The sequence below is a fragment of the Diabrotica undecimpunctata genome, chromosome 3 (assembly GCF_040954645.1).
Source record: "Diabrotica undecimpunctata isolate CICGRU chromosome 3, icDiaUnde3, whole genome shotgun sequence".
Taxonomy (NCBI): Eukaryota; Metazoa; Arthropoda; class Insecta; order Coleoptera; family Chrysomelidae; genus Diabrotica; species Diabrotica undecimpunctata.
The window spans coordinates 175,609,599-175,626,067 of record NC_092805.1 but is presented as its reverse complement, the minus strand read 5'-3'; the positions used below and the strand labels follow the sequence as shown (position 1 = coordinate 175,626,067).

The 16,469-nt window shown below is 33.0% G+C and overlaps 1 protein-coding gene across 4 annotated transcripts in view; it reads left to right on the top strand.

Moving 5' to 3' along the window:
• Positions 1-16,469, top strand: part of LOC140437865 (calcium/calmodulin-dependent protein kinase kinase 1) — a 189,363-nt gene that overhangs the window by 138,645 nt on the left and 34,249 nt on the right. For all 4 annotated transcript variants that reach the window (XM_072527653.1, XM_072527652.1, XM_072527656.1 and 1 more), the window contains one exon: positions 10,632-11,206. In XM_072527653.1, the coding sequence (XP_072383754.1) occupies positions 10,632-11,206 (575 nt within the window). The remainder of the gene's footprint in view (positions 1-10,631; positions 11,207-16,469) is intronic.

Genomic DNA, 16,469 nt, shown 5'->3' with positions numbered 1-16,469 from the left:
AATTCTGCCTTTCATCTCTTTCCCGCAATTTTTATTTCTCCATATTATTTTATTCAAGCATTATGTGGCCCTGTTAGCTCTTGATCTTCGACTTCTGCTTCGAGCTTTCCGTAGCTAGATAGTGTGATGCCTAGATATTCAAACTATATCAACTCCATCACCAATTTACACCTTAGTAGATTTGCTATTGCTAGCTTTAATTTGGTCAGTTAGTTCGTCTTCTACTTTTACTTTTATTATGTTGTTCTGGTAGATATTTTTGATTGTTTTGATGATTTCTAGAGGTCTCTCTTGAGTACAATAAGTGAACAACGTCCTTTAATTTAATCTTTTCAAATGCCTTCTTAAGTTCCACGAAACATAAATATACCGGTTTGTTGTATTCTAATGATTTTTTCTGCACTTGCCTCATTATAAATATATCGTCGGTACATGATCTTCCCAAACTAACTTGTTATTATTCTGCTAGTGTTATACTTTCATTTACTTTATTTGTTAATTCCATTGAGTTATTAATTTAAGTGTTGATCTCGATTCTTGTTGCACTATGTTTTGTTCTATTATCTTTAGTTTCGTTTTAATAATTGTTTGGTGAGATCTGATCCTCTGTACTTTAAGAGTTGGTTTAATATTATGTCCTCTGCTAATGATTTTCTATTTTTTACTTTCGTTAATGCTTTCTTTACCTCTACCTCAATGTTTATTTCTTCGTTTGTCGTCACTTCTGGTGTTGGTGGTTCATTATCGTTACCTTTAGTACATAGGTATCATCTATAGGGAAAAGTACATTGTCCATGTTTCCTTTTGAACGTGTCTCGTTCAGTATTCGTTTTATTTCGGATTCGTTTTTAGTTATTGTATACCTGTTGTGTTCTTCATTGTAAGAAGGCCTCTTCTTTTCTTCTTAGTTTGTCTTCACTTTCTCTTTTTATGCTATGCGGATTTTTTTTGATATGTTAGTGTTCGTTACTTTCCTCTGTTCAAGTGCTTCTGTTGATGCGTAAATATGTAACTTTTGAGTTTTTTCCAGCTTTCCTCGATGCTATTGTTTTCTAATAATTTATTCTGAGCAATCTTTAGTGATATTCTTTTTCTGTATAATTAATTGTTTCGTGGATTCCGCATTTAGTCCTTCAACTCTAATTTTTGTTTATGTTGATGCTGCTCTCTTGGGTATAAAGTATTTCACCATGATTCTTGTTTTACATAATACCTGCTACCTAGATCTGCTGAGTTGAGGCATCTTACCTCGATTCTTGTTTTACATAATACCTGCTACCTAGATCTGCTGAGTTGAGGCATCTTACCTCGATTCTTTTTGATAGATGTATATATCTGTTAGTTTGTCCACGGGTGTTATTGAATGTATATTGGTCTTGTCCTTTGTGGTTAAAGATGTATTGTTAGTTTTCTTATTAGAGGCAATATCCGAAAGAATAATCTTTAAAGTACTTATTGTATTCGTATATAAATGTAAATTTTATAGGAAAACTTGATATACCAATTATAAATTTGTTTTTGGATAAATTTGTAACTTTTTGATTCAGAATGTATAATGTATGCTAATATTTATATCGATATTTTAACCATCATAATTATCTTTGGCTTCTGCCGAAATCATGTCCCTTTCTTGTATTTATGATATACTGAACCGAGGTTGAATACACGTGAATTTTCTTGGCGAAGTAAGGAAAACCAAAGAACACAAGTTAGAAAATAAACAGATAAGACATATCAGAAGAGAAGATAAATATTGATATGATCCAAGTTGATCTCCCATATGAATACCATCAAATAAAATGACAATATCGTACCTACAATATATTATAAACTAAATAACAAATTGTATTTCCACAATCCATTGTTTTTCCAACATCCACAGAGGATAGGCACCAAAAGAAGAAGAACAAATTGTAACCGAAATATTGAATTCTAATAAGCCCTATAGAGATATAATCCTGATATCTTTTTTATATAGCAGATTTATTGGTTTACTATAATTCTCATATAATCTAAGTGGTTTTTGAATATACGTATTTGGTAAGATAACGTATCGGATGGTTGGAATAATTTTGACTAGGATTTTTACAATTGATTTTGAAAAATTAGTAAATAACTATTTTTTGTCTTCACATTCTTTACTTGATCTTCTGTCTTCTCCATTGATTCCCATCGTTTGGATATCGGTACATTATCATAGGCTTTCGTTAAATATAAGCAAATGATCCACACACGAACGTCCTGCCCTGAACTCACATTGTTCCTCTGCTTCTGTATACGTATATTTATCTTCAATGAATTATTTTATAACTTTTACGTACGGTCTGCTGAACGTTGGTATTATTGTAATGCCTTTATAGTTATTGCATATGGTTTTTACTGCTTTTTTGTATATCGATTCTAATTATCCTGTTTTTCATTCGCTCGGTATTTTCTCCGTGTTAATACATTTCTAAAACATGTCATTTATCATTTTTTTAAAATTTTACGATTCACCAGTTAGTCTTATCCGACGGAAAAGCTCAAGGGTTTGATAAATAATCTTTTCCTATGCGAATCTCGTGACATTGGTCACAAGATTTTTACTGTATTATTAATTCTATTAGTTCTTGTACTTCTATATTGTGTATTTCTTCTGTGTTCCGATTTTGATTCGTTTCGGTTTTCCTGCATTAGTTCTAGTTGATGGATTCGACCGTTACTTGATGTAACTTCATTTTATATATCAATAAAACACTGAAAACTTTGTTTTCAAAACTTCCCCAAAATTTATTGTAAAATCTTATCACTACAGCTGTTTAGGCAGAGTTACTTTCTTAAGTGATCTATTTTTGGTATGTGTTTACACTTTATAGACTTTATTGAAATAGGTTGAGGAGGTGAGAACTCTTTGTCTCAAGTTGGTCATTCAGAATTATATCTGTGTTTTTTAATTTGTTAATTTCCATGGATTCTAATTAAGATATCTTATAGTCTTTATTTTGGTTGTGAAGAATTTGAAATTTGTCTCTAAAATAATAATTATGGTGGTGAAAGTGAAGTGGGTATCTAGAATCTGTTTTTTTCTATTATTAAAAGCCTTTTTTTGTTCTGCTACACGTTTGTTAAAAGTTCTGCCAGTTTGACAAACGTAAGTTTTTGGGCAGTCGCCACATTTAAGTTTGTTATATACACCACTGTGTAAGTGCTTTTTATTTCGGCTCTTGTTGTTTTTAATAAGTTTGTCTAAGTTGTTGTTTGTTCTAAAAGTTACTATTATTCCTTTCTTTTTTATGTGTTTATGTGTTTTGCAATTTTTGTTGATATTTTGCCTGTATACGTAATCGAGGAGAAGGTACTGGGTTTTTTCTTTGGTGGTGGAAATACTAATTTCAAGGCTTTCTTGTGTTTTTGATTTAAAATTTTATTACCTGTTTGTTCGTTGTACCCATTGTTTACTGCTATTTGCTTAATGATATTTAATTCTGTCTCAAAGTTGTATTTTGACATCGGAATTTCTGTTAATCTATGTAACATGTTATGATATGGACACAATAATAGAAAAACAAATTCTACATACGCACTTCACTGTCTAGATCATAATCATTCTTTTAACGACGAATTTCAAATTCTTCACGTCCAAAATAAAGGCCTTAAGCTATCTTTATTAGAATCTATGACAATTAACAAATTAAAAAACACAGACATAATTCTAAACGACCAACTTGAGACAAACAGTTCTCCTCTCCTCAACCTATTTCGTTAAAGACTATAGTATAAACACATACCAAAAATAGATCAGTTGAGAAAGGCACTCTGCCAAAACAGCCATAGTGATAAGTGTTGTAATATGTTTTCCATTTTTCTTTCTTTATTCATCGTAAGCTGGATGTTGTGCTATAGTTTTAATAAAAGGTGAAAATATGAAAAAACTTTTAAAAGAAACCAGAAAATCTGTTTTCGACCTTGTGAAAAGATCTGCCCTATTTTGCCTTTCACTTGGGAGATTGGATAATTCTTGCGCCCCACATTTGGTATGTAAAACACGTTTAAATCATTTGCAGCAGTTATCAATGGAAAAAAGGACGCACCTTAAATGTGGAGTATCAATTATTTGAAGGAAACCAAATACCTAAAATGCTATTTTTGTATTGTAAATAATAAAGAGATCAGTCAGAATAAATAACAGAAATGAAAATGGACTTATCCTGACCTAGATTCATCAAGGAGGCCAGCACTGCAAGTATACCTAAACTTCCAGAAGATGGCAATGAAACATCAACGACAAAATTACCTACAAAGTTTTCTTGTAAATCACAAGACATAGAATTATATACAAGTTTCATATTCCTGGTTGTAACATGAGCATCAAAGTTCTACCTCTACCGTCACTTTTCCGGTAATATAAAACTTATATGACTTCAGTTGTACAGGAAGAAAGATTGCGTCAGCACGTTGAAACTCTAGCAAACCATTATCAAGGAAGATGGGATAAACGTGTATTATTGGAGCCTTCAGCGAGATTGTTCTGGACACTTATATGCTAGAAAGTCGAGAAAAGGACTATTTGAATTCCGAGTGTTAAAAAATATTTAAATTCACTTCTTGGTTTTCCTGCATTAAAATGGGCTGTGTTATATATTAAATGTCTATTCCATACTGTTAACCTTTTATATATTCTGTCAACTAACACTTTTTAACTAGTAAATCCGGTGTATTTTTTATTTATTGACTTATTCTAAGTATAACAAAACGCAAAATCCTTAGTTTCTTAAGTAAACAAAGAAAACAAATCGTTCTTAAGATCTAAAGACACTTTCTACTTACCGTTTCAAATCGCTGTTTGCACACTTAAACTTCGGTTTAAATTAGGAAGGAAGTTTGAGGATGAATCTTTTATTCTAAATACTTGGAAGGTTTTTTGACAGGACCGAAACAAGGACAAAAAATAATAATTAAATCGTGATGTATCTTCATAGTTGCACTCAAATGCTAAATAAATCAGTACGAATATATTTTGGATAGAGATGACGGTGATCAAATAAGAAAAATCACTGAATAGTAAGTAGCTGTAAGTTGAATAAGAACAGAATCTGAATAGCAATATAATTAACGAAAAGTAATTTATATATTTTTTTTAATTTTCGTGTCTATAGAGGACAGATAATTACGATTCCAGAGCCCGAGTTCCAAACAGTTCTATACAGTATTTTACTTTTTTTTTTAGACACTTGTTAGCTACGTAGTTTGATAGACCATGATAGACCATATTAGAAATTAGAATACGCTGTTTTATTTCCCATAATGTATTGGGCTTAACGGATATTCTTTAATATATGAACTGTTTCGAAATTTTGGTCATTGACAATTATATCTGCGTCAAAATTTTCAGCTCTTATGTATACATTAGCCGGCATAATTATGATATTATTTTGATTTAGATGTAAATATTTTAAGGTTTGCTTTAAGTTTTTTTCTGTTGCTCGTTATTTTGAATGCCTCATTTTCTCTGACTCGCAATACAAAAAGTAAAAATAAATGACGATAATTACTCAAATATCTAATAACTTAATACATTCAAATACTAGTTTATTAAATAAACGCCTCACAAGTCACTTTCCAGATCCTGTCCTCATAATACCCCGCTCCAAAGTTCCAAATAAGACCAAGCAAATCTCCTTCTACCTTCCCATTTCGATTTAATTTACAATTTTGCTGTAAACAAAGTTTAGTCCCTACGCTAATTCCGCCAAACTTTAGCTATTAAAGCACTTCGTAAATTTGTAATGCAGTCGGTATTACACAGTCTACAACCGATGTAGAAAGATGGTAGAAATTTGAGACACTTCTTGGTTGAGTAAATAGGCAAAACTTTAGGATCCAACATTAAGTTAATTCAAAAGAGCCATTACTGTGAATATTTTTATAACGAATATTGTTATTAAAAATATCCATTCTGTTATTTTTTATTATTCAGTTCTAGTTCATGGAATTCTGTAGCTTACAAAACAATAGAATAGTTTTTACATTTTTTAAGGGTTTTTTTTCTATTCTAAATATCGAGCAAACCCTCTCTCTCTCTCTCTGTCTTTTCATTCCTGACACCCGAAGAGAGTGTAGTGGTCATCGTAATGTTGTGTATTGTCCATCTCCAAAGATCTCTGTCCTTGGTCATTTCTTTTAACTCATGCATAGGTCTATTGCATATTCCTGTAATTTGGTTTATCCATCTTGTTGGAGATGTTCCCCGTTATCTCCGGCCTTCTACCTTTCCTTGACTAATAAATCTTTCCATGTTTTCTGTGTTTGCTCTCATACCATGTCCAAAGTATATTAATTGTTGGATACAAACTTTACTGGACAACCGTTTGGTGAACTTTAGTTAATTTAAAATTGAATTATTTGTCCATCGAATAATCCATTCATCAATCCGTCGAGTAATCACTGTGTGACATTTATAAATGAGGAGTCAGGGGGAAAAACAATCATAGTCCACTTTTGGTCGAAATTGAGATGACGAAGTTTTCTAGTGATGAATACATATTACTTTCGAATGGTACGGAGTAAAAGGGAAAAACTTTAATTACAAATGTTAAATAAAACGGTGTACTGGGGAAGAACCATCATAGTCCGCGCGTTGCAAGGGAATAACCGTCAGGTTCCGAAGGCGCCCTCTCTCTCAACAGGTTGGGTCGGATGCAGCATTTCTGTGATTTTCTTTCTTAGTTTAGAGACTTCGTTGATGTGTACTAGTTTGCCAGTTGATTCTATTTGAACAATAGTAAAGTAGTGCGTACATACTGATTAAAATGGAAAGTAGTGGTAGCGATTGAGTGATGTACATGTGGGGACTGCTGCTAAAAGAAAGAAAAAAAAAACAGGCTGTGTTTATGACGTTATGAGTCTTCTGAGAGCCACCAGTCATGAGGTAGGGCCAGATTACCAGTGCCACCGTTTTCGTTGTTTTGGGAACGTCAATGAAGCCTTTCAACTTCATTGACGTTCATGATGACGCTTCACGATGATGCATTTTGACTCAATTTAATGAACTTTCTGGCTACGGCGATCAGAATCGGTATTAAGGTGGTCTGATAACCGTTCTCCCAGTTATGCGTCGACGAATTGGAGTGGAGACAGGGACACCTAATCTTGATTCTTATTCCTATCGTGTTAGGAATGGCCGTCTTAATATAGACTTTTGTGATGTGCAAGTATATTTTAAAGTATTTTTATCCATTCATGGAATTTTTGCTTTCCGAGTGCAAAAAAAGTTGTAAATCGCTGGCCTCAACTGGCACTATACTATTAGACGCTAGGGGAAAACTCCACAAAGATACTGTCGTGAAAGTGACATATTTTATTGGTTCCTTGAAAGGAAGAAAATCACATTACTATCAAAAAGGAACAAAACTTATCTTCCTGAAGATCTTAATATAACAAGTTACATACTATGTTCTTAGAAAAAAATCCCAATAATAAATTTTTGATACAAAGTTTAATATTGCATTCGGTTTACCTAGAAAATACACCTGTAGCTACAGTGACACTATAAAAGCGGAAATATCTGCCCTTTCGAAGAAATTACATGCCAGCAGTGGTGAATATAAAACCAAAATCTTGGAGAAATTAGAAGAAAAAAAAAACAACGAGAAACAACTTTATCTTGCGAGAAGTGAAAAATTTTATTTACTGAAAAGTAAATTGTCGTCATAAGCAATTGATACCGAAGGCATAACCAAAAAAAATTACTAACCCCTAATGTGATCTCAAACGATGTCTACTATAAATGGCACTTAATTTTATAAGCTTTAATGTACGTGTATTTGGCGACTCTACCTCTGTTTTCTATACTTATGACGAATCAATAGCAAAAAGTGGGCTGACGATGTGTGTTCGATGATTCAACATTTTTTGTAGTTATAACGTACTGTCATCTCAGGTTCAAAATTTGATATTTTGCGACTCTTGTGGAGGGCAAAATAAAAATTAAACAGATTTTTGTTTCCTTCATTATCTAGTTCAGAAGGAAGGATCATTTTCGTTTTTGACATCCTCTACTTGTTGTAATTGATCATAAAACGCTTTTCTTTTGTAGTTTGAGGCTTGTTATTTTCTGGACCGTATACTTCGATGATGTTGAGGTCTTCCTTCTCCATAAATGACAATAAATAGAGTAGTAAATGAAATCAGGAAAAATAGTCTTCAATTTATCGTTTACAAGAATACCTATTCTGGGTTATCTACAAGCTCGCTATTTGAATGCAAAGTTAAATCAAACCGGCAAAGAAATTTGGGGAAAGCTCATAATATCACAACTTCGGAAGTTAAAAGTCACAATTATCCCGAAGCTTCGTACAACGGTCCACTTACGGTCAAAGCTGCTAAGTTACAAGATCTTGTCCACTTAACCAAATTTTTGGAAAGGGTATACTCTAGAAAGTTCTACACTGATTTACAAAGTACTGAACAGGAGGGAATTTCGTTCATGGTTCATGCCGGCACACTCAATTTGTTGTATGATGTTTCACAAATAAAATATTTTTTGTCTTTTCTTGATTTTTCCTCTGTAAACATGTCAACAAACCACTAAAAAAAGTTACCCATTTTTACGGTTAAGTAAAAACAGTTGGTTTTAATTTAAAACATTAAATTTCGATTTCCATGAAAACTGTTTTTGTAGACTTAGATTGTTTTTTTCCCTCGACTCCTTAAATATGATCGTCCCAGAAACAGAAATCAATATTGACCATACTGATGTCCTATATTCTAATATTATGATTTCCAAATTGCCACCGTTGTGCCGTTTAAGCACAAGAAATATTAAAAAGAAATTATTGAATGATAACCGTTCTAGTCGTCCATATTCAATTTAGCTCAAATCAGTCGAGCTATACCAGTTAAGACAGTTCTGTATTTAAGTCAAAATAAGCTCCCGAACTACTGCAAATGTACCTAAGCATGTAATTACTAAATTTGGACCAAGAAATCGATAAATTCACATTAAATATTCAGGATATCTGAAAGCAAAAAATAGTCGTTTGGTTTTTATATCAATTATTTTACTTTGTTGTTGGTTTTTTAATATATTTTGATGGTCACAGTATGTAAATCGACAGTTATTATTTTTGAATTTGTATTGTATACATATAATATATACAGTGGTAGGGGTGTTAGTGTAGGGCTAACGCTTGGGAGACAATAATTTAATTCAACAAATAAGACTATCTAGTGTTTTAGGTATAACTGGCTATGTTAAAATACTTCCATATCATGCGCGGCACTTAAGTTCCGAGACTGATTTTTTTTAAACACCTGCATGATGAATGAAGAAAAAAATTAGTCTCCTCATTATTATTGTTTGTTCGTACTATGTTTCTATTATTTCTATACATATATGTGTTACCATTATTGTATTGTGTTACCACTCACTCCTCTTCTCGTAATGCTTTCCATACTTCCTTTCTTCGAGTTCTGTCAAACGCCTTAGGCAGTTTCTCTTGTCTCTTCTTATGTATTGGAAGAGTAATTTCTGTTTTCCAGTCCTGTGGTATTTTCGCTGTGTTCATTATGTTGTTCATTAATTCCTGTAGACAATCCCTTCTATTTCTATGTATCTTATCATTATTGAGGTGATGTTATTCTTGTCCGGTGCTTTACCTAGTTTAACTTCTCTCTTTGTATGGATTCTATCTCTTGTTCTTTGTTTATGTTTCTTTCTTCATCTAGGTTTTCCGTATCCCTGTATGTTGTCTCTTTAACATATTCTCGTCATTTTTCCTTTGTTTTTTTATCTTCTATTATTAAATTTTCGTCTTTATCTTTTATCTTCGTCCACGTCGCTCTGTGTACTTTCTTTTGTCTTAGCTGTTTTAGGGTACCATAAAAGAGTTTTTGCAGTGTAGTGTAGTTTTTCTCTGTAGTTTCTTGTCATTTTCTGCCCAAACTCCTCCCATGATCTCTCTTTAGCTTCTTTGATTGCTCTTTCATTATTATTTTTACTTTACTCATTTTTTACTTTTAACCAATTTGGTGCGATTATTAAACCCACTCTTTCTTTTTCCTCTCCTTTGTGTCTTCACCTGACCAAAGATCCAGTGTCCTTTATAAATTTTCTTTAAGTTTTCTCCTTTTATCTTTGTTTCAGTTTTTCCCAGTGTTTCTCTTTTGTTGCGAATATTTTTATTATACTTCGGGCTGAAAGTATGTTGGTTAGAAACTGGAGTAAAAAGTGAATTTATAGTTTTGTTAAAACGCAGGAGTCACGTCGAAAATCTATGAAACTTTGCCGATTATTCGCGAGATTATAACTGGGCACAAGCCATTATAGAACGTAAAATAAACATTGGTTTAGAGATGCAGATGGGGAGTATATTAAAGGGGAGAAATAAAACATTGTTAAATAAAGATATTACACTAACAGTCTCAGAACGTAATGGCCAAAACTCGTGAACTTAAAGTGAAGTAAACTTGAACATTGGTACCATCCCTCTCAGTAAATTTTAAATTCATTTTCTTTTTCGTATTATTTTAGAGTGGAAATAAAGAGGAAATATAGAATTTATGTATTTATATTTATTTCTCATTCAGTTTTTGTACTTGTCGCTTTCTTGTAATAAGGAACTTACAGTATTTTAATTTTTTTTTTGTTACAGACACAGTGCCGTAGATGTCGAACTAAAAACCAACGAAGTAGAAAAGAGTATTCCGTTTAAAACAACCTTCAAAAAAATCTATTCTCCTCAAGATGTGCTTAGAGCTCAAGACGAGTACACTCGATCATTAGCTGAACTCTCGACGAATGATGACAAGCGAATGATATCAGAAAAGCTTAAAGTTGGAAAGGATGTACTACAAACGCACACAGAAGAAAAAACTGCAAATGCTCAGAAAGAAATCGCAGTTTCCCGAGAAATCGAATTCAGCCGAACTGCAGTCGAAGTTCTCCGAGAACAAGTCGCACGAGAAGTTGTTCTAGGAAAAGTTGACAGCTGTGTATCGGATGATAAAGTCAGCGGGCAAGTCGATATCATTTCGAGTAGCAGAAAAACACAAGGACTTGAAGCCAACGCACATTTTCCTAACGATAGTAGTCTAACCGAGCCTAACCTAACAAAACCTGTGATAACTAATAACTCAGTGCCTTCCTCTCAACTTTTGTCTGAGAATGTCTCCAGTGAGCATGCTCCAGGGCACAATGCTAACATGTCGGTCCAATCGAAAACTTTTGGTAAGTCTTTTTAATAATATCAAAAATTACAAACAATTTTGTACTATTTTCAATATACATAATATAATCAATTTTAAATAAAATGTATATGAATTCGACGCTAAAAATTCGATATCTTTTGTTCAGAGTGTCCTATCGACAAAAATCAAATAGCGGTTTAACGATGAAGAGTGTAGCTTTCAAACGTTGCTCGATTTTTGTCATTTTTTACGATTCTCATGAGATTATTAAAATTTACCACTTTTTAAATTATTTCGAAAATTAAAATCCACATTAACACTTAGTATCTCAAAAACTAGCAATATTTATATAAGGCATGTACGGCAAAAAAAACTACGTACACAAGCTTAGACAATCTAGATAACGAGAGCACACAGTTACTTTACTCCTGGAGACTAACCAAAAACTACAGGAATCACACAGATCAACTACGGATGAATACGAACATATAAAAAACTGCATGAAAGACGCAGCGCTAGAAGTCTTAGAGCCACAGGTATGGAGAGTTGATAAACCATATTGGTGGGAAAAAGAATATAAAATCTCTAGAAGTGGTCAAAAAGAAAAATAGTGCATGGGAACAAAAATACCAATACCTAAACAACCATATAGGCGGGACAAAGAGCTATGAAGCCTGGAGAACTGTAAAAACGATGAGAACAATGACAAAGGAATGAAATTAAGAAAATCTCCAGGCCCAGGCGGAATACATCCAGAGTTGATTAGGTATGGATCATCAAAACTGTTTGAAATAATCCGAAAATTATTCGAAAGATGCTTAAACGGAGAAGTTTCAGAAGAATGGAGACAATCGTATATCTCTCCAATACACAAGAAAGCCACAAAGACGGATCCTAAAAACTATAGAGGGACCGCAGTGATTGCTACTATAGACCGACTATGCTCAAAAGTACTACGAAACCTGATAAAAAATGATATTAAAGACAAACAACCCGAAGAACAAGCGGGATTTAGGGTCGGACGCTCCACTGTGAATAATATTTTCTCATTAAAAATTGCAATGGAAAAACGAGTGCAGAGAAATAGAGAAACCTATATAGCTTTAATAGATTTGGAAAAAGCATATGACAGTGTACCGATCTCTCAACTATGGATAGAAATGGGTAATTTGAAAATAAACCCAATTCTTATTAACGCCACTAAAAAATATTACGAACAAAACTTTGCCAGAATTAAAATGGGACAAGAAATCACCTCTCCTTTTTAAACAACAAAGGGACTAAGACAAGGCTGTTGTCTGTCACCCACCATATTTAAAATCTATTTGGACAGATCCTTAGTGAAATGGGTAAAAAATGTAGAAACATGGGAATAACGGTGGAAGAAAACACGCTATATACATTTTTTTTGCAGATGACCAGGTAGTAATTGCTGAAGACAGCTACGATCTTAACTATATAGAAGGAAAACTGCAAGAAGAATATGAGGTGGCACGTCTAAACATGAATATGACAAAATGTGAATATCTCTCAGTGGGAACAGATGAAATATGTGACCTAGTCTTGGAAGACGACAAATTCAAAGGCGTGCAATCCTGCAAATATTTGGGGGTCATTTTCAACAAGAAGGAAAATAGCGCAGATGAAATCAGGGAAAGAATAAACAAGGGCAGAGCAGCGACCCGTGCCTTAAACTCTCTTCTCTGGTAAAAAACAATTCGACGAGAAACCAAAAAACACATTTACGGTGGTCCAAAATATTACACTTTACGGTTCGGAAGTATGGGGCGTCACCAAAGCTAATAGAAACAAACTTATGACGACAGAAATGGATTATCTGAGACGAAGCTGCGGTAGATCGAAACTGGAGAGAGTTAGAAACGAACAAATAAAAAACGAAATGAAAATGGAGCGAAATACCAATGATGATATAGAAAGAAAACAATTAATCTGGTTCGGACATGCAGAGTACAGATGGCCTAGAAGAGTACTGGAATGGATCCCTCCTGAAATAAGAAAGAGAGGACGACCACGAAGAAGTTGGCGCAACGATATTGATGAAGCAATGGCGGCAAGAGACTTAGAAGAGGCAACTCCACTTGACAGAAAAAGATGGAAATTGGGGGCGAAGAAGCGGCGACAGCCGTAATCAATCCGTTATTAAAAAAATGTTTGGCAGAATCATCGTATTTTGAGGGATAGAATCTACAACTCAGAGAATGGATATTCTTAACGAATCACCCTGTATATTTTTTCCAAGTTAGACAGCGTTTGAAGTAGAGTCTAGAAGAAGTTGACGAATGTCAAGTTCCTCTATTTCCATACGCTGTATTATTATTGTATATCAAACAAAACTCATTATCGGATGTTTCGGTTTTTTCACGTATTCGTCTGTTAATTTTTCTCTCCCATACTTTCATGATGTGACTAAGTAGTTTTATAGCCCTGTAGTTCGTGAAAACTGTAGTTTATTGGAAAACGCAATAAATATGGAACATATTTTTTTTATAAAACCCTGTTATTAATTATTAAAGTAACAACACATAACAAACCTATTTGTGTGGAGTAATCACATTTATACATAACAACGTAGAATACAAATACAAACCAAACATTTTGTCAATGACAAATATTCAGTAAATATAGAATTTTTCACTGTTTAATACTGGAAAAAATATCACACAGAAATGATACAAAGGCACAAATAAACAAGCTCTTTTTATACAAATATGCGACAGTTATTGCACTACTACTACTACTATAACGTATCAGTTTTTGATGCATTTCAAAAAGATTTCTATCCAACCCGCGTGTTTTTACTATAAAAATTAATGAAATGAGCTATATGATACACTCTACATTCGAATGTATGAAGTATGTTCAGGGAAATTGCACACAATTGATAATGTAATACGTATAGTTTTACACACCGTTTGCTTTTATAAAATATGTTTAAATCTATGTCAACACGATAAATATGTTGATTATAATCTATTATTATCGGTTTTTTTTGTTGTACAATGCATTTGTTTATTGTTGAATCTTTACAATAAGACAAGGAGTGTTGGCGGCGTTTATTATAATCTATTATTATCGATTCGCAGAATTTTGCTTTAATCTCTGCCTTCTGAGAATTGCAAGGCAAAACAGACGTTGATAAAGATGTTATGAGAGACATGGGGAATCTAAAAATTGCATTCCACAACATTATCTCCTCAACTAAGCAAAATTCTTAGCGAATTGGTGTCTAGTACTCGTACAGAGTATATCAAAGGAAAAGTAAAAGGAAAAGACAGTTAAGATTTGATTTAACGTACAAGGCGCTTGCGCATCCGCTTATACGTATTTCGGCCTAATAGGCCTCATCAGAACGGCTTTCGCAATCGCTCTGAACGTGAAAATAAATCTTTTCTGTCTTAGAAAGCAACTCTAACATCTCTTCGTATAGACGCAATAGCGACAGAGTGTGATATTTCGGAAGCTAATGATATTCTAATTTCACCGGACTCCCATCATCCTCCGCTGTTAACTACCTTACAGCGAAGCGTTGTTTTCAATTTCTGGCAACAATATTATTATGATTTCCATAATAGAACTTTTCTAGCAATTCACCGATATGTCTTGAATATATAGAATGGGATAACCATTTCCATGGTGATCTTTCTGATATGAACGGTATATTTAAGACATCATTTACTCTTTTTTATTTAATATTATGCTCTATTGTAAAAAATATATTATTTATTTTTATAGAAGTGGGTTTGCCCGTAAATAAATAAAAAATCTTCTTCTTTTCGCATTTTATGCCCTATCAGATCGTAGGATCAATAAATAAACAATGATTGAATATCTGTTAAAACCATGGGGGATATACTGAAATTCATCTTTATTCCAGGTTTCGAATATTTAAAATCTTTTGTCGTATGTAAAATTAATTTATGACGCTAATTAATAGTAATTTGTGACATTTTACTTTTAATGGTATAAACCATTAACTGACTCTACTTGTACCATAATAAATAAAACTAACGACGGATATTTTTAATTTACAATACAATAAATTTCATTAATATTCCTGCAGATCCTGCTAATTGCATTTTAACGGTTAGTGGTAGCCCGTTAAAAGAAGCTATTATTAAAAGCTTGTTAGAATTTTCATGGTCCTTTTACACGGCAGTTAAATTAAAATTGTAGTGTGCTTTATGGGCGTTGTCAATAAAGCAGCAGTTTTACGACTTTGTAATCTACATATGATTAATGGTGTTGGAGGGCTGCCAAGGAAGCTACAATGGTATGTTACTTGTTTGAGAGTGATTGTTATTTTATCCTTTAAGACGGGATTTCGAAACGTGCCCTAATGCTTGTGTTTGCGTAAAAAAGCTTTATATTTAATAAGCTTCTATTGAGTATTTTGATTGATCATCAATAATGTGAAACGAATATGTTCCACATACACACTAGTTTAACATTAATATTGGAAAATATTGGGCAAGTGGATCATCCAATATTCTTCTACTGAAGGATCTAGAAAAAGCTAACGGGCCCTCCAACTTAACTATATATGGCAGAAGCTTATAGATCAGTAAAATGGTTCTATGTCCACCATCCTGTTTAGTATTTTAAAAGATTCGGTCCTGATTTGATCTCGCGTAATACTATTGCTATTTCCAACTGTCACTAAATCACTTACGTCGAATGTATGACGTAAATGTTTTTTATTGATTTCCATAAAGGTCGGTAATAATATTTCCTTCCCTATGTAGATCGTTCTTGCCGTTAAAGTGTTAAATTGAACCACTTGTTTTATAATCCAATTCATCGTCTCACTCTGACTATCAATTTCCCCTATTAGACATTTCTTATTTTAAATGAAAAGCACTTTTCCATTGTACCAAATTTATATTCAGCTCTTTAATACTCTTTAGTTATTATATCATACATTTACTCGAAATGGCCTATAACTTTGCCTTTTCAAGAGATGTAGCCTCTTTCTCAACGTCACGTTCGTGTTTTATTGCTATCGTAAATATGCCGTCAATGCCCTATTTAATTTCGGTGTACAGTTTTTCTTCTTGATCCCGCCGCAACTTTATAACATTACGAATAGGCTCATAATATTATTTATTAAACGGAGATAAAAAAATAAATTAATAACAACTAAAAACGGGCACTGTGGATTTTCATTCATTATTTCTTAGTTCTTGAAACAATACGGTGTTTTATAATAGAAAAGAGGTTTTGACAAACTCATATCTAGCGAAACATACTCTATAAAGTATGTTTTGCTGATAAAACACTATCTA